The sequence below is a fragment of the Phocoena phocoena genome, chromosome 3 (assembly GCF_963924675.1).
Source record: "Phocoena phocoena chromosome 3, mPhoPho1.1, whole genome shotgun sequence".
NCBI classification, from domain to species: Eukaryota; Metazoa; Chordata; class Mammalia; order Artiodactyla; family Phocoenidae; genus Phocoena; species Phocoena phocoena.
The window spans coordinates 166,495,021-166,516,896 of record NC_089221.1 but is presented as its reverse complement, the minus strand read 5'-3'; the positions used below and the strand labels follow the sequence as shown (position 1 = coordinate 166,516,896).

The window sequence follows — 21,876 nt, the reverse complement described above, 5'->3', positions numbered from 1 at the left end:
TGATTTATAGGAGAGATTTATTTGAAGAAATATTACAACATATAAAAACTACATAAAGTCTTAATTTCCACTCATACAGTGGTAAATCTGATATAATGCATAATAAAAAACTTTTAAAATCCAGAACGGACAAAGTACTGCACAGTTTCATCACTAAGTCAAATTAGTCGATAAGCAAATCTCACAAAAGAGCTTCATGTCAGCCAAGGCCACAAACACCGTGTACAACACATCTGAACTGACAGATTGACATGTTAAAAATACAACAATATCAGTGCACGTTGGGGATCTCCGGTGCCAGAAACAAAGGCGATTGGAGGGCAGAACTAGTCCTTAGCAGTCTCCTCCTTGATTTTAACTGAAGAGATATAAAAGGGAGAGTCACTGCAGGGAACGTATGTAATGTTACACGAAGCAATAGGCAAGCACGTCAGGTACGTGGACCAGGAACTACGTTAATGCCCAGGCGTTGACACTGAAAGGACCACCTCGTAAGAACCTGCAGCAGCTCTGCACCAGCATTCAGAGACTGAACACTGCTCAGGTGCTCCCTAAAGGTTTCCAGACCACCTGGGTTATGGGCTAGTGTCTGAGGCGGGCGCAGCCGACCCAGACTCACTTAGCAGGACAGAGCCAAGCACCCCGAAATCTGACCACTCGTCCACTGCGTGCTGGGCCCCAGTGCTCCGTGCTTACCCACACGCTCACTCATCTCAGAGCAACCCTGAGGGACGCAAGGCCACCAGGGCGGGTGGGTGACTCGCCCCAGTCTCAGAGCCTAAAGCCAAACCCCTGCTGTCCCCACCGCTCCCTACCATACCTGAGGTGCTCTCTCGCGCTCTGACCATCATACAGCGCTTGATCTCCAAGCCGATGGCTTTGGCCAGTGGCGGTGGCACAGCGTTACCCACCTGCAGGAGGGAAGGAGGGCGACATGTGGTTCGGCATGGCTGGAGTCAGCGCTAGCCTCCACTCGGACACGGGCACTGGGCCCCCGGTCTCAGGCTCACACAGGCCTCCAAAGCCCTTCCCTCAGGATGGCACTCAGACCCTCCACCCAGCCCACCCTCCCGCCCCAAACACCAGCAGGTCAAGCACCACTCAGAGAAGGGGGCCTTTAAAGGGCTTTAGAAAAATCTTAGAATCTGGATATGGAAGCTACTATGTTTCACTACTAGCTGAGAGCTCTGCTCCCAGAGCACAGGATGGCCGAGAGGGGTGAGAGGGGTGAAATGGGAGGGTCTCGCTGTAACCCCCAGGCACTGCTGGCCTTTTCAGCCACAGGCCTGCACTCCTCGGAAATACATTTCACTAACAGCCAAACGGAACACTCTGAGAAACAGGAGGAATTACTGGTTCGTTTCAACCCTTAGCAACAGTGAATTTTCACCACCGGGTATTTCATCTGCTCTCTGCAATGCGCTGGAACTTTCCTTTGGGCGAAATGTGCCTCAGCTGTCCACGGCACCTGACGCACTTGGCGACTCCGCCTGACCCGGGAGCGCCCTGGGCCCCGGGGACAGGGTCCCTCCTTCCTGACCACCCCCTCGTGGGAGTGCTGAGGCCAGTCAGCCCCCAGCTCTGGGGGCTCAGCGTCCCCTAGGAAGTGACTGCGAGTCAAGCTCCCCACCGACCCCCGACCCCCTGGTCTCCCTCCGGCCAGGGCCGCTTCGTGCGCGGTGCCGCTCGCCCCTCCTCAGCGGGGAGGAGACCCGGGCCGACTCCGCTCCACTGACCTGCCGGTGCTTGTCCAGGATGTTGCCGAACAGCCGGTAGGTGTCGGGGAAGCCCTGAGAGCGGGCGCACTCCCGCACACTCACGACGCGGTGCTGCTCTGGGTGGAGCACGCGGCCCTGGGGGCAAGAGGTGCGATGTGGGTGGGAAGGAGACGGGGCCACGGGAAGCCCACCCCGGGCCGGGGCGCAGAGGCAGGAGGCGGCGAGGAGGGCCGGCCCAGCCGCGAAGCCCGTGCCTCCGTCCCCGCCCAGGCCCAAGTGGCCCTCAGACCTACCTGCTTGCCCATGGGCTCGGGGTTGGTGACGGTCGTGCTGAAGAAGCCGTCCCACTCGAGCCGTCCGTAGAGGCCGGCCCAGTGGTTGTGCCTGTTCCCGGTGTGGGGCAGGCACCAGGGAATGAGAGTGTTGAACTGTCTGGCCGCAGGGTCACAGGCTTTGCCTGTTGGAAGAGAGGGCTGCGATGGGGCTGTGCTGACGGAACGCGATGATACAGCAGCCGACAGTCCCCGTTTGCCAGGCAGAGCTTCATCACGGACCCTGTCCTCAGCAGCCGTGCGCAGCAGGGACACCCAGGCTTGTCGAGTCTGCACCCCACCCAGGGCTGCTGGGTTCCTGCGCGGCAGCCCCGGCATCTCCTGCTGAGAAACCCTGAGCCCACCGCCCCGCTGCAGAGCCTAAGGGGGCTGGGGCTTCACACCAAACTTGAGGAAGCCACACCTGGAGGCCAGGGCACAAACCTTCCACGCAGGAGCAGACCCCGCGGAGAGCCCCGGCACTGCTGCAGCCATTCTTCTTGTCGTGGTAGTTGTACCGCAGCTTCCTGGCCAAGGTGCCATCAGAGAGCCGCACCTCGATGTTTGGCAGGTCACGCCAGTCTGAGCCCGGGGCTAGAGGGATGTGCCGCATGCGAGCAGCCACCAACGCGCTCATGTCCTGGAAGAGCACGGCAGGCCCAGCTGTCGCTGAGCTCAGGGAGCACCTGACCACATGCAGTGGGCTGGGCGCCATAGTACTGGGCACTGGGCAAACCACGGTGACCAGGACCCCAAGGGGCTTTTATCCCACTGTGGGAGACAAGCAGTGACCCCAATCGACAACCTGGGGGTTACACACGTGCCATGAAGACACCAGAGCAGGGACGTGAACGACGGGGGAACGGGTGAAGGGATGGCTTCGGGCAAGCGCGGGGCTACTGAGGAGGTGACTTCGGAGCTGAGCCCTGCAGGACAGGAGGGGCCGGCGGCGGGGAGAGCTGGGGTTTGGTGCGTTTGGGAGATACCCAGAGAACAGCGGTGCTGAGAGACAAGACCAGTCATAGGAGACGATGGCCAGACACACCATTCTAGCCCGATTCTAGGCAGAGTATAAGCTCTGATTGACACTTTCCAGGACCATGTACTGGGGCGGGGGTGGGGTGCAAGGAGAAGCAGGAGGCAGTGAGATGTGAGGCTGGGGGCCGGCTGAGGTAGCGGAGTTTGGGTTAGGGGCCAAGAGCAGAAGGAACTGAAAGGGGGCCGAGACCAGACCCCACTTCCCCCGCAAGCCCTGGCTGGGCTCCAACCACAGAGCTGTTCCTGGGAGGCCGCTGGGAGGAGGCCCCGCTTTATGGAGGTGACGTTACCTTACAGATGTGGTCCCTGAGGATGGGCTGGTACTGCGAGCCCCGGAGCTGCCTCTGGAACCAGGACTGAGGCTCCCCGTTGTACGAGATCTCCTGCGCTGAAGCTCCGTTCCGAATCTCAGGAAGGTCGGACATCGTGTCCCGCACGGTGATGGTTCGGAACGGACCCGAGCTCAACCTGCAACAGAGCACAGATTGTGGCACCTCTGGGGACACACACAGCTATCATGTGTGTGAGTCACAATTGCCATCCCCCGACTGCTGGCACCGTCTTCTCCAGAGAAGGCAACCCGGCTCAGGGTCAAAGGACGGCTCGGGGTCAGAGGGCCGCCCGAGGTCACAGGGGCAGCATTCTTCTCAGACCCCATCGGAAAAGGGGACAGGCTATAGTGTGGGCTCTGCCCGTGACTGCGGCCAGGCTTCTGGCCACTGCCCTGGACACAGGGCACTCGGGGTCAGAACGAGAGCAGAGGTGGCAGAGCGTTCGCAGGGCAGGCTGGACGCGGCGCTGTCTGCCCTCGCTAACACTGTCTCCTCGGCTCGGGCCTCTTCACAGAGGTCCACCCGCACCAGGCCTCACCCGCACCAGGCCTCGCCGGGGAAGGCTCACAAGCACCAGGACAGCGGGCTAGCCGGGGGTGCTCCTACCTGGTGATGTTGCTGACAAACTTCTTGTCGTCGACTACGACACTCAGCTGGCAGGCCCGGGGCGCGAACACGTGCAGCGGCTCCGGGAACAGAGGGAGCTGCTCTCCGGGGGCCGCGGCCAGGATGATGGCCCGCCTCCGCGTCTGGGCCACGCCGTACTGACCAGCCTGCGTGGGAGAGGGCAAGACACACACATGGTCAGTGGGCACCTCCGAGCAGCTGGGCGAAGGGCTGGGGTCCGCAGCACCTGACTTTCTGGGGCGTCTGGCTGGTGTGGAGCTCACCAGGAGAGCCCCTAGTTAACCCACGGGCTCATGCCTAACAGGAGGTGGGACCGGAGAAGAGGACGAAAGATCCCAGGAGGTGGCCGGTAGCCCCTGGAGAAGATGGGAGTGAACCCTGCTGGCGATCCCAGCCAGCTCTTTAAACAGCACATGAAGGAGCACTTGGGGAGAAGAGCAGCCAGAGAAGACACCGGGAGCCGTGCCACCTGCCTGGCAGCCCACGGTCACAAGGGAAAGAACACGGCTGCCAACAAGGTTGATCAGTGAGGCCGACACACTATGGAAGCTGAATGGGAGGGGGGCCCGGCAGCCGTCTCCCCAACCCTCGCCCGCACTGCAGGTTACCACACTGTGGCCTGTCCCTCTGAGCTCTACTTTCAGTTTGAGACAGCTTACTGCTGTCCGGGGACCGCTCGGCCCTTTCTCCGGCCACACACGTCTGCCCCTGCCCGGGGGCCCACCTGCAACACGCCGAAGGTGCACTGGTAGCCCATGCGGACCAGGCAGCGGAGCGTGAGCTTCAGGACCATGGAGCGCTTGAAGGAGACGAAGTTCCTGACATTCTCCAGGAGGAAGTACCTGGGCCGGTAGTAGTCGCAGTAGCTGTGGAGGCGGGAGAGACGAGAGAGGAGGAGACCTACTCTGCCAGAAGCCACTCCCAAATGCTTGACGTTTGTCAAGACGCACCTGCCAACTCTCAAGGTCTCTCCCTAGCGGAGGGGCAGCCGTGAACTTCCTGAAGGCAAAGACCGGCGACTCACTCAGCACACCGCCTTCAGCAGGTGCGAAGGCTAAAGCAGTTACTGCTCGGCCCTGGCACGCCTGCCGCGCAGCCCCGGGACCGGCCATCTAGTCACCCTGGGGCAGCACCGAACGCAGAGGGAATTCTAGCCTGTTTACCTGAGGAAGGAGACCACCAGGGAGTTCTTGAACTTAGAGTACGTTCTAGAGTTGAAGCGGTTCATGCCGCTAAAGCCTTGGCAAGGAGGCCCGCCACACAGCATCTCCACGTCTCCCTTCTGCGGCAGCTTCTGGCCGCGGGAGTTGGTCACCTCCCCGGCCATGACCAGCTTCAGCAGGACGTTGCAGTCCTCTGTGAACACCGTGGACCCGGGATTGTTCAGCCGGAACGCCTGGGCCGCGGGGTCCCACATCTCGATGGCCCACAGCGTTTCCGAGATGCCTGGGGGACACAAGGACAAAGATGAGCTGCGAACCCCCTGTAGCATGAGACTCTTTAGTCAGAACTGTGACCAGAGCCAGAAAGGTCTTCCAGGCGGAACACGCCCGGTCCGGTTTTTGCAGCTGTGCGGAGAGAAACCCGGAGCCTACCTGCTTGGTGGAACCCTTCCGACAAACCCCCGCAGCCAGAAAACACATCCAGGGTCCGCAGCTTCGGCAGCTTGATTTCCGTCTCCAGTTCGCTCGGCTCAGAGCTTTGCGACTTTGTCCTGCTTTTCCCTGCGGGAGACAGGCCCCAAGTCAGATCAGGGCCCTAGCGTGCTCTCTTCAAACACCCTGGTGATTCAGAGACGGCCTCGTTTTGAGTTGGCGGCAGCAGAGTGAGGTAACGTCAGAGGCTGCTCTTTTATACTGACTGATTCACGAGAATCGAGTTACGGGAGACGGACTTGAAAAGAAGCCCGTGGAGTAACGACATACCTTTTCCCTTCCCTTTCCCTTTATTTCCAGGGCTACGGGCATGGTTTGGAGGATCTTCAAAGCTTTTGCTCTTGGCATTATAGGCCTGAGAAGGAAAAGAACCACAACAGTCTGGAAGAGAAACACCAGTCCCCTCTCTAACAAATACGATTTAAGTTAATTTGATAAGATCTACTTAATTTCTCCCTACACATGGCCATAAGCAAAAAGTGCTTTGAGTTTTATTACATTAGAGATGAGGGGAAAATTCTAATACACACGTTTTATATGGCTGAAATTCCTGCTATTTGAAGTACCTGGACTACTCATTCTAAAAATAGGCAAGTGTTACAGTTAGACTGTACACACCGGAACCTGGGGGAAACATGGGGTTATCTTAGAACGATACATGCCTGTCACGGAAAAGCCATGCTCAAACAACTTAAGAGTGATTCGCTTAACCAACAAACTGCTGGCTCTACTCTCAATAACCAGGCCACAGGCTCGGCTGTGTGGCCCCGGCCTGGACACAGATTCCTGGCTGAAGGCACTGGGGGCAGGGCTGCACCTCCCAGGGCTAGAGGAACCTTTCCCTAACTCACAGGCACTGGCCAGGCCAGCAGAGGCCACTCAACAGTCTTCAAAAATTGCTATTGCCTTAGGACACTCAAATGTGACATTCTGTTTCGTTTTAAGCCCAAAGTGTCAAATTCCAGAACAACTTGAACGTCACAGATTCGTACTCTGGATAAACTGCTTTCTCGGGGGCTGTGTCTGACCCCAAGGCCCTCCCTCCAGTAAGCCCAGGGCCCCACCTCAAGGAAGTAGAAGCGGTCGGGGCCACCAGCGGAGAAGTCCTGGAGGCACTCGGGCAGGTCCTCCCCGTACTCCACGGTGCAGCGGCCCTGCACGGCCTTGAAGTCCACCACAGCCTCCTCGTCACTCCAATAAAGCAGGTTGATGTCTGCGTGGTAACTCGCCGGGGTGGACTTGTGCGTGTTCTCCGGCCTGTGAGTGCGAGGGTCTTTGTTAGTTCTTTTGCCTCGAGCTGACAGGCAATTAAATGGCACATTCCTGACAGTGCTCAGATGATCGGTGGGTAAAGACCATTCCCCACCCCAGCAAGTCACCTTGATTACTGACCCCCTTAGTTGGCACTAACCACAGACTAAGTGGGGTTCCTTGCCATGAACTCAACTAATGGTTTGCTTGCTCTTTATGCCCCCAGTGTAGCCCCAAAAGACTTGTCCTGTGTTAAGACCAGCTGCTGGTCTCCTGTTAGAAAGCATGTCTAGAGCTGCCTTCATTCGCCTATAGCAGCCAGATTCCTTGTTCTTTCTCATTACTCAACTGATTATTGCAAAGACCTCAAAAACTCTTCCACGTACACTAGCTAAGACATGGAGCAACTTTAGACCTATCTGTATGGATTAGTTTCAGGTTATCTCCTAACCATTATTAGGATCCCAGAAAAAGAGTGAGCAAAGCCAAGACATTGGACAGAGAGAAACCCCAGAGCAGGGAAGAGGGCCTGAGAAGAACAGGGGGATGGGGAATGGGGAGGGGGGCGGAACACAGACAGTGTTCTGAGACAGAACACGCGGTCAGAACTCAGGGTTCTGAGGTCGCCTCAGGCAAAGCCCAGGACATTCCACGCCTGTCTTTGTCACACTCTGGACTTCTGCTCACGGATTTCTTTTGGACAAAGCTCTGCAGCTTTAAGAGAGAAAGCGAGGGCTGTGATATGTAGCTGTAGTCATCCTCGGTACCCTCCAGGTAATCAGAAACACTTGGAAGAACAGATACCTCCACCCAACTCTTAGACCACCACTGTGTGTGTGTGTGGTTACCACCCCGCCTCAGGCAGAGCCCCCTGAAGGGCAAAGGCTTCACCGACCTGTAAAACTTGTTGACTCTGATCTTGATATCCGTCTCGTTGGGCCTGCCGTTGCTCTTCTTGCTGCAGAAGATCTCTTTGATGCGGCCAATACGGTACGGCTCAGGGGCATCTAGGTTGCTGCCTTTGATGTAGTCAGAGTATTTCCGGTAGTGTTCTGGATACAGAGCTTCATCCACAGGCTCCTTCCGTGGGCGTTTCACAGGACTGGACAGCTTAATGCTGCAGAGAAGCAACTGTTATGAGTGACTGAACATGAAGCCTTAAAAAGCAGTCTCAGCATGACTGATCAGTGACAATAACCACTTAAATTCAAACACCTTAAACTAATGCAGCTAAGTACCCTTAGACAAGATTTAGAGACTAAATCTCACCCGCACTTTAAAATGGGTACTCTCCATCTGTGCTCTGGGGATAGTTGCTAAGGCTGTTCAGGTTCTCCCCGCTCTCAGCCTCAGGACAGGCGTGTGGCTCGTTCAGCTCTACAGGTGTGCGCAGCAGGGACGCACAAGCACTTGGAGCGGGAGCTCTGAGCGCCAGGAGAGCCTCCAGTGTGCTTCCCCTCACCTCTGACTGCCGACTCCTGAGAAGGCAGGGCTCCGTCAGCCCAGGGCCCTGAGTGACACAACAGTCCGAGTCCCCTGAACCACAATGGCCACACAGTACAGGCAAGAAGTAAACTTCTGTGATTTTAGAGTTGTTACCATGGCATAGCCTACACTCTGACTGAGGCATTGACCCAGAGGCAATGCGGGAGAGGCATGGGGAGAAGACTCGTGGTCTGGGCAAGCTGAATTTGGCCTGACCACGTACTGGCTAACTCAGGCCAGCAAATCAGATGCCAAGCTGCCAAGACTGCAGGGCTGCATACTCTGAAGACTGCAGTTCAGGAAGGCAGCTGCTGTGCCTTCCCATCAGACCCCCTGAAGTCTGACGGGCTCCAAAGGTGTCTCTGAACACCTGTGCTCTCACTTCAGCTGTGCCAGGAGCATCTGGTAGACAGCACTACAGGGAGTCCTCCCCTTCGAGGCCAAAAACTGGAGCTAAAGGGCGTGATGCACACTCACTGTGCGGGCCTGGAAGGACCGATGTTTTGTAATGTACGGTGACTGAATGGAGGTTGGGGACTGGGTTCCAATTAGGACTCGAGGAAAATGGAATTGAAAGTCGGGAAACTGAGCTGACTAAGCTCAGAAAATGGTGGTTGTAAAATCCAACCACGCACTAGTTCTTAGAACGAACAAGGAATGGATCAAGTGTGGACAATATCTGTGGCTTTGATTTTTCCCTGAAGAGCATCAATCCTCTGATGTGGAAGTCTCTTTTTTTTTTAAATTTTATTTATTTTTGGCTGCGTTGGGTCTTCGTTGCTGTGTGGGCTTTCTCTAGTTGCGGCAAGCGGGGGCTACTCTTCGTCGCGGTGCGCGGGCTTCTCATTGTGGTGGCTTCTCTTGTTGCGGAGTACAGGCTCTAGAGCGCAGGCTCAGTAGTTGTGGCGTGCGGGCTTGGTTGCTCTGCGGCATGTGGGATCTTCCCGGACCAGGGATCGAACCCGTGTCCCCTATATTGGCAGGTGGATTCTTAATCAGTGCGCCACCAGGGAAGTCCCGGAAGTCTTTTGATGCAATTCCCATTTACCAAGAAGTTAACTCACAGTCAGCCTTTACTTTAGGCCAGGCGCTGTGCTAATAAGCCATTTTCTTTTTTTTTGGTTTTGTTTTTTTTTGAAATTTGGCCTTTTTTATTGCTTTTTTTTTTTTCGGTACGCGGGCCTCTCCCGTTGCGGACGGGGCACAGGCTCCAGACGCGCAGGCTCAGCGGCCATGGCTCACGGGCCCAGCCGCTCTGCGGCATGTGGGATCTTCCCAGACCGGGGCACGAACCCGTGTCCCCTGCATTGGCAGGCGGACTCTCAACCACTGTGCCACCAGGGAAGCCCCAGCCATTTTCTTTTAACTCACTTATTCCTTAGGGGCCTGGCAGGCAAGGCACTCCTCTCCCCACTTGATAGATGGGAACTGGGAGGGGGTCTCTGCCATGACCAGCTGGGCAGGAACACACCACTGACCCTAATGCTCTCCCTTAGCCAACGGGCTCTCTGTCTGACTTCTTTCACAGACAGTTTCACTGCCACAGAATTATAGTCGCTCTGCACTGGAAGGCTGGATAATGTCTGCTCACCACAGATGACACTGACAGCTCGGCAGCAGCAGGTACTGGGCTGCGGGGTGGGGGACATTGTGGAGCCAGCTCTGTACTGGCCCAGATCTCCTGGCCCTGACTGCAGCAAGGGGCACTCACTTGAAGGTGAAGGCCTCGGGGGGGAGGTACACGCCATCGCCCACTCGATACTGGATGCCGTTCTTGGTGGCTAAGCTGTAGAGGACCCGTCCATCCAGGTCCTCGAGCTGCTCCATGACCCTGGGAATTTCCTTCTGCCTCATTTCAGCCAGACGTGCACAGCTTGCACAGAACCTGAAGGAGTGAAGGACAGAAACCAAAGGCCCTTAAGTGGCTGGTAGTGACTACAAGCAGCTGCCACTGGCTTAATCCAGACTCTGGTGACCAAGAGGAAGGATTTACAGATGTTAGGAGGAACTGGCTTTCCTGCACTTTTATGTTCACACTTTGAAAGCACTTATTTGGGACCAAAGCCCAGAGATACACACAATAGGAAAATGACAAGCCAACCGCACTTTTGAGTAGTCGCTCCTAAGACATTAACAAACAATCTAGAATATGGTCAAGAATCCACCACGAGTGATAATGCAGACAGTGGTAAAGACAGGAACTCAAAACGTCAGAGGAGGTTCACGCTATTATCTCTAAAGGCTGAAGAGGTATTTGGTAAAATTCAACATTATTTCTGATTAATAAACCCTTAAAAGGAGAATTAGAGATTGCCTTAAAAACAGATCAAGCCAAAAGGCAGCTCCAGGTTGACTGGAGAAACACCAGAGGCATCACAGCGAGCCCTCCTAGCCTCGGCCCTGTCAGCCTTACTGTCGTCACACACCACTCGCTCTGGAGGTGCCGGCTGCCACTTTTAGTTAAAACAAGTGAGATACCAAGGTTAGAAAGGAAGACGTGGGGCACTGAACACTTTATGAGAAGCAAAAGCCTCCCTAAAAGCATTCCCCCACCAGTTCCAATAAAATGGAATCAAAGATCTCACTTACGAGAAAAGACACAAGATCTGTGGTACGGACACTGAGGAACCCAGAAAGACACATCCTGTTCCTGGATGGGACAGCTTCTCATGAGGGTCACTCCCCACCAGGCTGTCCACACACTTACAGCCACTGCAACCAAGTCAGGCTGCTCTTTGGTTGGTGAGGAGGACGATCAGAAGACGTGGGGAAAGCAAACCCAGCAGAGAGAAGCACGGGAAAAGCTCGAGGGCTTCATGCAGACGCATGGCGTCCCCGAGCACCACCAGAGCGGCCCAGGAGCGCAGTCGCGGCACTCACTTGTACTTGTTGTCCTCCATTGGCTGAGTTTTTGGAGGGGACTCAAATCTTGCGTAGTCTTGGTCATACCAAAGCTGGTAGAAATAGGTCTTTCCGTCATCCTCCGACATCAGGGCCTCAGGGTCCACGCCTCCCTAGGGACGAGACTGCCGTCAGCCATGATGACCCCATGCACTGAGGAGGAGCACACGAGGGGCGCCAGGCACTCACCTCCAAGGCCCAGTTTTCCGACGGGGCTTTATAAACGACCTGCACTTTGCTGTGAATGTATGAAAGCTGCATGTCCTCACATTCGTCTACCAGGAACAGCTCCAGGGGGTCCGACGTGGCCCCGAGGACCGTGTCCGTCCCAGCACAGAACCAGTGGGCATGAAACATCTGCCCGTTGCTGCTGTCCTCCCACAGCGCCGTGACCCTGGAGCCGGAAGAGGGGGCGGGAAGGAAGTTCTAACTTGACCGGCAGATCTGGACCGAGTCTCCTTGGGGGACATGTGTTTTTTGGTTTTAGTATAGGGCAAAGAGCTGCTGCTATTCTTACAAAATGGGCACCTCCTACTTACTCAACAGAAAGTGTGGGCTGAAGTCAAGCAGAGGGAAGGACACAAACCTTGCTAAATACAGTGGTTTTGAAGAATCATCTGGAATAACAGAAACACAGTCCCCCACTTCCAGGGTTTCCGAGTCGATGCATACCTTCTTATAGTAACTCTTCTTCCCATCGGTCTGAAAACAAGAGCTTAATTTCAGGTGAGGATGGGTTTGAAGGTCCGTGCTAGGCTTGACCTGCGAGTTCCTGTTACTTTATAGGAAAGTATCACTCATAACAATTTCTCCAAGAAGCCGTGAGCTCTACCAGCCTGGCTACTATACAGAACACCCAACTTCTTTGGCTGGAAGCCTGCAGCAAAGGCTGCTCACATCCCTCTATCACCACCTCTGCCCTCTTGTGTCAGCAGCAAATGGGATTCTAGCATTCAATTGTAATAGCACCGTACCCCACTCCCCACACCTCCCTTAGCCACACGGACCTCCTTCTTTCTCTCCCACAAGGAAAGCTGGTCCCACCTCAGGGCCTGTGCTCTGGTTCCTCCCCAGACCTTCATGCACTGGCTACTCTCCAACCTTTTGGTCTCAGCTCAGATGTTGCCCCACCAAGAAGCCTCTGTGGCCCCAGCACCCTTCCTGCCCCCTGCCCTCCTGACAGTACATGTGTCACGGGCAGGGGCTTAGTTATGTCTAGGCCTAGAGCAGCATCCAGCAGGGTAGGCCTCACGCTTGTTGAGGGAACTGACCATCTTTGGCTTATGGACATCGAGAGAAAAACACTGAGATGACATTCACTCTCCAGCTTTGGTAAAGGATTTGACCCTTAGACAGGCAAGTAACCACAGAACCCCCGGGAGACGGTCTGCTAGTGCCCCCAAACACCTACTCCTAGGCCAGAGAGGACTGTGAAGGCTCTCTTCAAAACAAGCTTGGAAGGGGAAACTGACACCCCAAGAACTGTATCAAATGCCCATTTTGGGGACTTCCCTGGTGGCATGGTGGTTAAGAATCCTCCTGCCAACGCAAGGGACATGGGTTCGAGCCCTGGTCCGGGAAGATCCCACATGCCGTGGAGCAACTAAGCCCGTGCACCACGACTACTGAGTCCGTGCTCTAGAGCCCGAGAGCCACGACTACTGAGCCTGCGTGCCACAACTACTGGAGCCCATGCGCCTACAGCCCGTGCTCCGCAACAAAGAGAAGCCACCACAATGAGAAGCCTGTGTACCACAACGAAGAGTAGCCCCCGCTCGCCGCAACTAGAGAAAGCCCGCACACAGAAACGAAGACCCAACGCAGCCAAAAATAAATAAATTAAATAAATAAATATATATAGTTTTTTTAAAAAGCCCATTTTGGAGTGTGAGGAAAACTGAGTCCTTGGGCGTACAAGCAAAAAAATGCATTTCAGGTGCTTGACCACAGGCCTCGGCCTCTCAGTCAGCTCTGCTCCGCTCATGGGACAAATGGGCAGGGACAAACGGGCAGGTTTCTCAGCTGCAGGGCTCAGGCTGCTTAAGACGTCTGGCAGCGAGATACCACGAGACAACCGGCTTCTCAGAAGGGCAGCGCTAAAACGACTGAGAGCCTGCTCCTGGATTACCTTGACAGCTTCTCCAACCCAAAAGATCCGATCCTTGTTCTGCTTCTTTTTCTTCCCCTGATGCATCTTTTTGGGTGATGGCATCTCTGGAATATTGTCATCCACTTCTTCATCATCATCTGCCTCCTTCATGGCCATGTTGGGACACCTACAAAGTCGGTTATTATAAGCAAGGTCCTCTTTAAAAGTAAAACCACTGGTTAGGACTCTGTGCTCTCACTGCTGGGGCCCGGGGTTCAATCCCTGGTCGGGGAACTAAGATCCCACAAGCCTCTCGGCGCAGGCAGAAAAAAAAAAAAAAAAGTAAAACCAACTGAAGGTGTTTTACTTAGAAAACAGGGACAGGCCTGGTGACAGTGCTAGACAAAGGGACCCTGCCTGCTCTGTACCTGTCAACCCAGCTCCCACACAAAGCCTATTTGCCATCAGCTGGCATTTCCCTCCGTCTCAAGAACAAGCGTTGGCCAAACCTACCTCCTCTTTTGGCAAGCCTGTTTGCTCCTTCCGCTGCCACCAAATTTAACCATATCCTTACAGGCTTTACACTTTCCACACTCAGGCTGTTGACAAATCTAAAACACATTTAAAAAGTAATCAAACAGTCATTATTAATAGCTGGTAACCAGTTTTTGGTGAATTTAAAAACTGTAAATTTAACCTCATTAGAAGTAAGGGAAGTAAGAGTTAGGAACAAGATACGAGGTTTGCATAGGTTAAGCCTGACACATGGTGCTGGGACAGGTGTGGGGAAACGAGAACTCGCACTGCTCAAAGGATAATTTGGTGACCCCACTCTGGAGAACACTGTTCTAGATCAAAGTTAAGTACATGACCTACACCCCAGCAATTCTGCTTCTAAGTAGAGAAGAGTCACAGGAAGCCTCGTTAGAATATCAAGTTGCCCATCACTGAGGGATAAGCTGGAAGAGTCACAATGAAATATTATGGAATAGTTAAAGTGTTAACTAGTGTGACCTCCAAACAGCTCCCGCGGAGATACTGAAGGTCACGTGTCAGACACAGATTAGTCACGGAATTGGGGGCACCATGGTAAGGAGTGTTCCAGCTCACTTCTACTCCTGGCTTCTGGATGTCTTTGAATATGTCATGTTAACACTGTCTCTGGGAGATATCTGACTCACCTACTGGGGTACTGTGAGAATTCAATTAAAAATATGCCTGAATACAATTTGAAAAAGAAACAAACACACATGACAGCTGTGAAAGGTTCCGGTTTACGTATACTTTCCTAAAAATTTTTTTTAAAGCTTGGATACATACGCCCTAGATGAAATAAAGTCAAACCACAACAAGAACGGTGAGGACATGCAAATTCCTATTTAAGGGCAGCCACTGAAGACAAAGGAGACGCTCTGAAGTCAGTGGCCAGTGTGAATGCAGGGCAGTTCTGAAGGCAGCTGCTGTATTTTTGTGTTTAAGTTTTCATCCAAATTAAGTCAAACAGATATCAAAATACTGGGTTGGCCAAAAAGTTCGTTCGGGATTTTCCGAAAGATCGGATGGAAAAACCCAAACGAACTTTACGGCCTACCCAACAGACCCGATCCCTGGGTCAGAGAATTAGGGGGGTTAATTCCTCTAGAGTGAAGTAAATATATATTAAAAAATTCAGTAACAGAGGTCTTTTCAGGCCTCAAAGCTAAGCTGGACAAAGTCCCCACTTTCCCAGGGAACTGATGCCATGAGACAAGGCAGGCTCCTGGGTGGATGTCCCTACTTGGGAGGAAGCAGCGCCTCTGTGGGGTAGTCACTCCCTCTGCCCTTACACCAGGGCCTGAGGACACAATGGGACGCAGCCAGAGCAAAGGCACCCAGAAGGCCAGGCTCCTCTGCAACAACAGTGGCGCTGACAGCAAAGTGCCCGAGCATGCCTCTTTTGACAGCTGTCCCAGAAGACATGCAAGTCCCCCCAGATCACTAACTCTTTCTTCTAGCTTCTGTTTTAGGGGTCACATTTGAGGAGTGAGCATCTCAAGCCAGAAAGAGAAAGAAGTGAGTCCCTCAGAGATTACAAGGGGAGCAGGCAAGGTTACCTCACAGACGCCACACCGCCGGCGTTTAAAGGCGTTCTCCTTGTCTTCTTTGTCATCCTTTTCAATTTGCTCCGCAAAGAAAGTGTCAAAGATCTGGTAGACCAGCTTCGTAGTGGTGGCTTTGGTGGGGCCTCTGTCCTTCTCCTTGGCAGGATGCCGGATGGTCTGCCGCCTTTCAGCTCGCCTGGGAGAGAGTTTCCATGGTGTTAGCGGGCTGGGAAGAGCGCACAGGATGCTCTGCCTTCTGTCTCACGTCTTCAGTCTCATTCCTGCTGCATCCTTACCTTTTTCCCAAGGTGACCCCGGCCAACTTGATCAGGTCTCTCATGCAGGGGGTCAGGAAGATGGGCTGCTCGTCACTGTCCCCAGCCCGATCATAACTCTCTACTTGTTCCACCACAAACTGGGCGTGTCGAAGGAGAGAATCCTCTGTGAATCGATTCAGGTTGAGCATAGAAGGAGGAACAGTGGTCTTTTAGGGAAAAAAAAAAGGAAATCAGAGGTTTCCCTTAGGCTTAAGCAAAACTAATCTAAATCAAACAAACAATTTCTGCTGACTCTGAACATGTTTTCTAGCACATCTCATATAAATGGGTGTGAATCCCATATTGTGAATAACCTAAACCTCTTACCTCAATCTTATTGATCAGGTCTTCGTATGTTGAGTCAGGGTTGTTCTGCAGGAACTCAACTACTATCTTACTTATGTAGATCTTCTCTTGCATCACACTGAACAGTGGTGCATACTCTGGGCTGGGATCCATCAAAATGTATTCGGCAAATGCTGCAGTGAATGGATGTTTAAGAGAGCAGTTTGAACCTGATGGCAGCTACAGTGGCCAAAGGGCAGGGATGAGGCTATGAGGCTTACAGAACAGGCTAAGAGTCATTCTGTACCCAAGTGTCAAAAAACATGAAGTACAGTCCAGAGTTAGCTCATTCGGAAGGGGCCTGTCTGAGCCAGCCAGAGGACGGAGACTGGCCAAGTGGCTTTCCTTTGGCTCGATTCTGGTTTTTGGAATTCAGTTTGGGTTTCAGCTGCAAGAACATGACCTGCTTTTACACCGGAGGGTCAGTTCCAGGGCCAGTTGTAGCTAATATAAGAGGCCATTCCAGGGACTTCCCTGGTGGTGCAGTGGTTAAGAATCCGCCTTACAATGGAGGGGATGCGGGTTCCATCCCTGGTCAGGGAACGAAGATCCCACACGGCACAGAGCAACTAAGCCCACATGCCACAACTACTGAGCTCACGTGCCTCAACTAGAGCCCACATGCCGCAAACTACAGAGCCCACGCGCTCCGGAACCCACGCCACAACTACAGTGCCCACGTGCCCTGGAGCCCGCATGCCACAGCTGAAGAAGAAAAAACCCACACACCACAGCTAGATAGAAGCCCGCGCATCACAACGAAGAGCCCGCATGCCTCAGCAAAGACCCGATGCAGCCAAAAATAAATAAAATAAGTAAATGATAAATCTTAAAAAAAAAAAAAAAGAGCCTATTCCATTCAAATCTTAAAAAAAAAAAAAAGAGCCCATTCCATTCATGGTCACATGAGCCTGACACCTCCCAGAGCGCGACACTTCCCAGAGCCCAACCAAGCCCTATGAAAGACAGGAGCGAAGGCCCCTTTCAGCTCCCAGAAAGGTCCATGATTGGTCACATACTTACAGGTGCTAAAGCCAAGGAGAGCCTTTTCACCTCCATCAAAGCCAGCAATCCACCATTCATTTATTGGACCAAGATTTTTGCCATTAACACCACCTAAAAGGGGGGAAAAAAGTTTCCTGAAAGCAAAGTAGACTAAGAATATGCCTCTCAAAAACTGAGGAGGGTTAAGTGGCACTGAGTGCCCACCTGAGCCGACACCTCTTATCAGCCAAGCCGGGCAGTCCTTACTGGAACCATCAGAGAGAGTCTGCTCGTAGCTGCTCACAGCCCAGTCTCAAGCCCTAACTTTAAGAGGCAATAGTTCCAGTTGAATATTGCTCTCATCTCAAAGTTTTGTTTGTAAACTGTCCCAAACAACCTGGAACGTGCCACGTACCTTCGGGAGACGGGTCATCCTCATATATTGGCTTTGCTGAACCAGAAAAGAGGAGCTCGACATCCTTCTCAATGAGGCCGGTGTCGATCGGGCACAGGTGACCTCGTTTACAGTACACGCTAGACAGGCGACAGAGTGGATTTACCAGCTAACCAAAGGCAGGCTGAAGTACAGAGTCAAGCTCAGACACGAGGTGGACTACGTGCAGTCCCTAGACTCAGCTGTCTCCTTGGCTGCCAGAACACTGGCTCAGTACAGTGTTCTTTCACTCAGACAGCTTCTACCTGATTCGCCCACCTGGGTATCAAGAGTGTAAGTGTCTGAAGAGGCAACGTGGAGAGGTCAGCAAGACTGGTAGTGGGATGGCGGGAAATCTCACAAGGGCACCACCTGCTACACCCTCCCTCGGTGAGTTGCTAGTGGAGAAACAATGGCTTCTCAAGCACATCCTACCCAGAGCTGTACAACCATCCCCTCTAGCTCCAAAATGTTCTTGTTGCTGAAAATGAAACCTCACACCCACTGAGCTGTCACTCCCTATCCCCTCCCCACTCCTGGAACTACTAATCTGCTTCGTTCCTGTGGATTTACTGCTTCATAGCATTTCATATATGGTTAATTTTGTGCTATGTGACTTTCGCCTCATTAAAAAAAATTAAAATGAAGCACATTATACAACAGCATAAAAGGCGAGGTACATCAAGGACATTGGAAGGAGGGACTTCCACCTCCCCCGGGGGTTCAGCCTCCAGTTTAAGGGCAACCACTGCCTAGAGATGCTCCTTGACATTTGCAAGAATGTGCATCGTTAAGCAGGATGCCAAACTTGAGAAAATCATGGGGTTGGGGTGGGTTCTGCTTATGAACCTGCTCATGCTGGCCTCGAGGCCAGAGGTGCTGTGCTACCCCTCAGAGTCCAAGCGGGTCACGTGGAATCCGTGCAGGTCTGAGAGCACCACCACGCTCCCACCACCTAGGCCCTTGGAAGCCAAAAATCCGTATCTTGGACTCTCACACAATTAAAAAAAATTAAAACATGACCACTTTGAGTGGAGTTCCCCTACCAGGCATGGTAGGCAGACACGGGTCACAGCCTTGCCATCAGGACCTTAAGATGTGGGAAAGATGGACCAAGGGAGGGCAGGACACCGCGGACGCACAGAAGAGGAGGATCCAGCGCCCAGCCTGACGGGCTGTCCACATGCTCCCTCAGTAGAGGCGACATCAGGGAGAAGTGCCAAGTCCCAGGCAGGGGCAGGACCCACTGGTTCACAGGAAGGGCTTATTTCCACCTGCCACTTTCAGCCCAAGTACCAGAGGTAAACAGAGTTCCTAATTACCCAGGTGGTCTGGCTCCAATGGCCTGATGCTACAAAGGCATGTCATTCCTACGAAGTGTGTTTTTACTGCCCCCTTCCCAACCTGCTATTCTTGAGGAGTGGCCAGGAGATCCCAAGCCCTGACACTCCCGACTACAGCGGCCCTGGCCCCTGGTTCTCCTGAACCTCTGCCCCAGGAATGCCACAGGGAAGCACGAGGCCATGAACGTCAGCAATGCCAACAGCACGTTTCACCTGTGCTGTCAGGCAGAGGTTGAGCCAGGGGATCGCTGGTGGATGGGCAGCATCCCACTATAGATCAGGATCCTGATCGTGGAGCGTAGGAGACACCACCAACCACAGCGAGTGTACAGAGTACTGCAGGAGAAACATACTGGGGTTTCCCTGGGCCAAGAGCCCCCCAACCCACTGTGTGTGGGGCAGGAGCGTCGGAAAGGCTGCCCAGAAATGATTCCACCTGAGGCTACAACAGGCGGCCCGCCCACCCCTACTATTCTCTGGTCCAGGGAGCGGAAAAGCACGTGTCAAGGCCTGAAAGGAGACATGGGCTGGTCCTGGAGCCAAGCCATTTCCCACAAGAAGCAAAGTGAAGCACCTCCAGTGAGGGGGACAGAATGGAACCAAGGGGGCTGGAGAGCACGGGGACTGCTCACTCACAGGCTCGTTTGAGCCCTTCCAAAGGTACAGTCCAGACGTCACAGACCTCTACGCCGAAGAGCCCGGCATCACTAACACGGCCTGCAAAGCCCTGCAGGATCCAGGCGCCTCCCGGGCCCCTGTTCCCCTACCACTCACCCCCAGTCCCTCTACTCCACCCACACAGCCTCTCACCTAGTCTTCCCCAGCCAATGTGCCCACCTCCCAGCCTCCATGTGCTGTTCTCTTCTCCTGGATGTCTTTCCCTCACTATCCCCTCGGCTTGTTCTTAAGCCACTGAGGTCTTTGCTCCAGTCCCTTCCTCTCCATTCTAAACAACTTTCCCCCACCCACTCTCTGCTCCCCATGCTTTTCACATCTGTCACAGTGTCACTACCTGACAGGCCTAACTTTTGTTCTGCCTCCACGAGACCAGGGAGCTGAGGTGCTGCATCTGTAAGACCTCGTGCAGGACCTAGCACATAGCTGGCCCTCCCCTGAATGAGCTCCAGGATGCTCACCTGCTCAAGACCTAACAGGTAGAGCTGTAACCACCCGCCCACCCACCCCACCACCACCAGCAGCAAACGTCCACCACACGTCTACCAGCTTGCTGGCTCTTATCTCGTGTCAGCAGCTTAAGAAATGTTGCAGGTTAGGTATTAAAAACTTCACTAGGATATTGAGAACTTAGGTGTCTTTAGGAAAATGCCCCGTTACGATAAAGCAGAGGCTCATCAGTTACCTGAAGCAGGTCAGTTTGTGTTGGGGAAAATCCTCGTAACTCTCAAAGCCAGATTCATTGGCATCAAAGATGGACAGTCTCTCATTTGTCAACAACTGTATCTCTTCCACCTGAGAGACAATGACCATTAACTAGAGACACAAGGGACAGGAAACTATCAATATAAGGCTGAAAACACAGCTGGAACTTACTGCATCAGGGAGATGCTGTTCATATCTTAGCTCGGGGTCATCCAGGTACTGTCCGCACTCAATGCACTTCAGAGGATCGGTCTGTGGAGGCACGAACACAAACGGCGCTCAGAGAGCCAGCCCCAAGCAATCGCATTAGTGGTGCACAACCGGTTTTACTCCCAGATATATGTTTACCTTGGAGGACACTACTGCCATTTTGGTTCGAGCCATTTTCTTCTCAGTTCTGTGAACCAAGCAGAAGGGTTTTTTTAGTCATTTCACAACATATCAGAATCTGCCATCAAAGTTATACCTGATCCACCAGACACTGATGAGCACCAGACGCTGCATAAGGGGCAAGGTGCGAGGTCGTAAGCGTCTTTACCACGCGGAGGGGATCTGCCTCACGTGGCAGAATTGGAACGTCTCGGTCCTGTGCTCACACTCCATCACGTACAAAGCTAAGGCTGCTCCAGAATTCACTAAAAGCCCCTTTATCTTTCTTTCTAGGACAACCATTTTAATATTATGATCTGCTTTGTATAAAGACGAAAATAAGTTCTTACGGTTCTTTGCATGTAGTTCTGCGTCTCTTCTCCTCCTAAATGGAGAAAACAAAAGAGTGGAGGGTAAAAAAGTATTTTCCATCTGGATAATGCTTCAGTTAAGAATTTAATGTACAAGGTTATCACAAAATGTACATGGTTATCACAAAAGTCAGAGGCAGGAAGGCAGTCAGAGAACCACTGAGACCCAAGCCATCTCCAGTGTCTAGTCTTATGCACAAAATTCCTTTTTTAAAAAAAATTAATTTATTGATTTTCTTTTATTTATTTTTGGCTGTGTTGGGTATTTGTTGCTGCGTGCGGGTTTTTCTCTAGTTGCAGCGAGCGGGGGCTACTCTTCGTTGCGGTGCGCAGGCTTCTCGTTGCAGTGGCTTCTCTCGTTGCGGAGCACGGGCTCTAGGCACGCAGTAGTTGTGGCATGTGGGCTCAGTAGTTGTGGCTTGTGGGCTCTAGAGCGCAGGGTCAGTAGTTGTGGCGCATAGGCTTAATTGCTCCGTGGCATGTGGGATCTTCCCGGACCAGGGCTCGAACCTGTGTCCCCTGCATTTACAGGCAGATTCTTAACCATTGCGCTACCAGGGAAGCCCCTAAACAAAATTCTTATAACCAGACTTCCTTAAAAGACTCATAAGACCACTTTAAAGAAACAAACAAAAAAACCCAGCTTTACTGTATAAGTGGTACCTCAGAGTAAGTATATAATTGAAGAGGGGTACTATGGACTGAGTTGTGTCCCTGGTCCCCCACCCAATTCCTACGTTGAAGCCCTAACACCAAATGTGACTGTATTTGGAGATGAGGCTTTTAAGGAAGTGACTATGGTTAAATGAGGTCACAAGGGTATGGACCTAATCCAATAGGACTGGG

General features: G+C 53.0%; 1 protein-coding gene across 2 annotated transcripts in view; it reads right to left on the bottom strand.

Annotated features, from left to right (window-relative positions):
* Positions 1-21,876, bottom strand: part of DNMT1 (DNA methyltransferase 1) — a 42,893-nt gene continuing 21,017 nt past the window's right edge. For both annotated transcript variants that reach the window (XM_065873278.1, XM_065873279.1), the window contains exons 13-40: positions 21,010-21,044; positions 20,639-20,687; positions 20,462-20,542; positions 20,271-20,380; positions 17,550-17,668; positions 17,174-17,266; positions 16,133-16,284; positions 15,785-15,972; positions 15,501-15,684; positions 13,921-14,018; positions 13,447-13,594; positions 11,905-12,020; positions 11,508-11,712; positions 11,298-11,431; positions 10,129-10,302; positions 7,828-8,049; positions 6,746-6,938; positions 5,952-6,036; positions 5,622-5,750; positions 5,190-5,472; positions 4,751-4,892; positions 4,006-4,172; positions 3,358-3,535; positions 2,474-2,669; positions 2,012-2,175; positions 1,737-1,853; positions 821-911; positions 1-358 (exon numbers count right to left, since the gene is read on the bottom strand). In XM_065873278.1, coding sequence (XP_065729350.1) covers positions 327-358; positions 821-911; positions 1,737-1,853; positions 2,012-2,175; positions 2,474-2,669; positions 3,358-3,535; positions 4,006-4,172; positions 4,751-4,892; positions 5,190-5,472; positions 5,622-5,750; positions 5,952-6,036; positions 6,746-6,938; positions 7,828-8,049; positions 10,129-10,302; positions 11,298-11,431; positions 11,508-11,712; positions 11,905-12,020; positions 13,447-13,594; positions 13,921-14,018; positions 15,501-15,684; positions 15,785-15,972; positions 16,133-16,284; positions 17,174-17,266; positions 17,550-17,668; positions 20,271-20,380; positions 20,462-20,542; positions 20,639-20,687; positions 21,010-21,044 — 3,885 coding nt within the window. In that variant the 3' untranslated portion in view covers positions 1-326. The remainder of the gene's footprint in view (positions 359-820; positions 912-1,736; positions 1,854-2,011; positions 2,176-2,473; positions 2,670-3,357; positions 3,536-4,005; positions 4,173-4,750; positions 4,893-5,189; positions 5,473-5,621; positions 5,751-5,951; positions 6,037-6,745; positions 6,939-7,827; positions 8,050-10,128; positions 10,303-11,297; positions 11,432-11,507; positions 11,713-11,904; positions 12,021-13,446; positions 13,595-13,920; positions 14,019-15,500; positions 15,685-15,784; positions 15,973-16,132; positions 16,285-17,173; positions 17,267-17,549; positions 17,669-20,270; positions 20,381-20,461; positions 20,543-20,638; positions 20,688-21,009; positions 21,045-21,876) is intronic.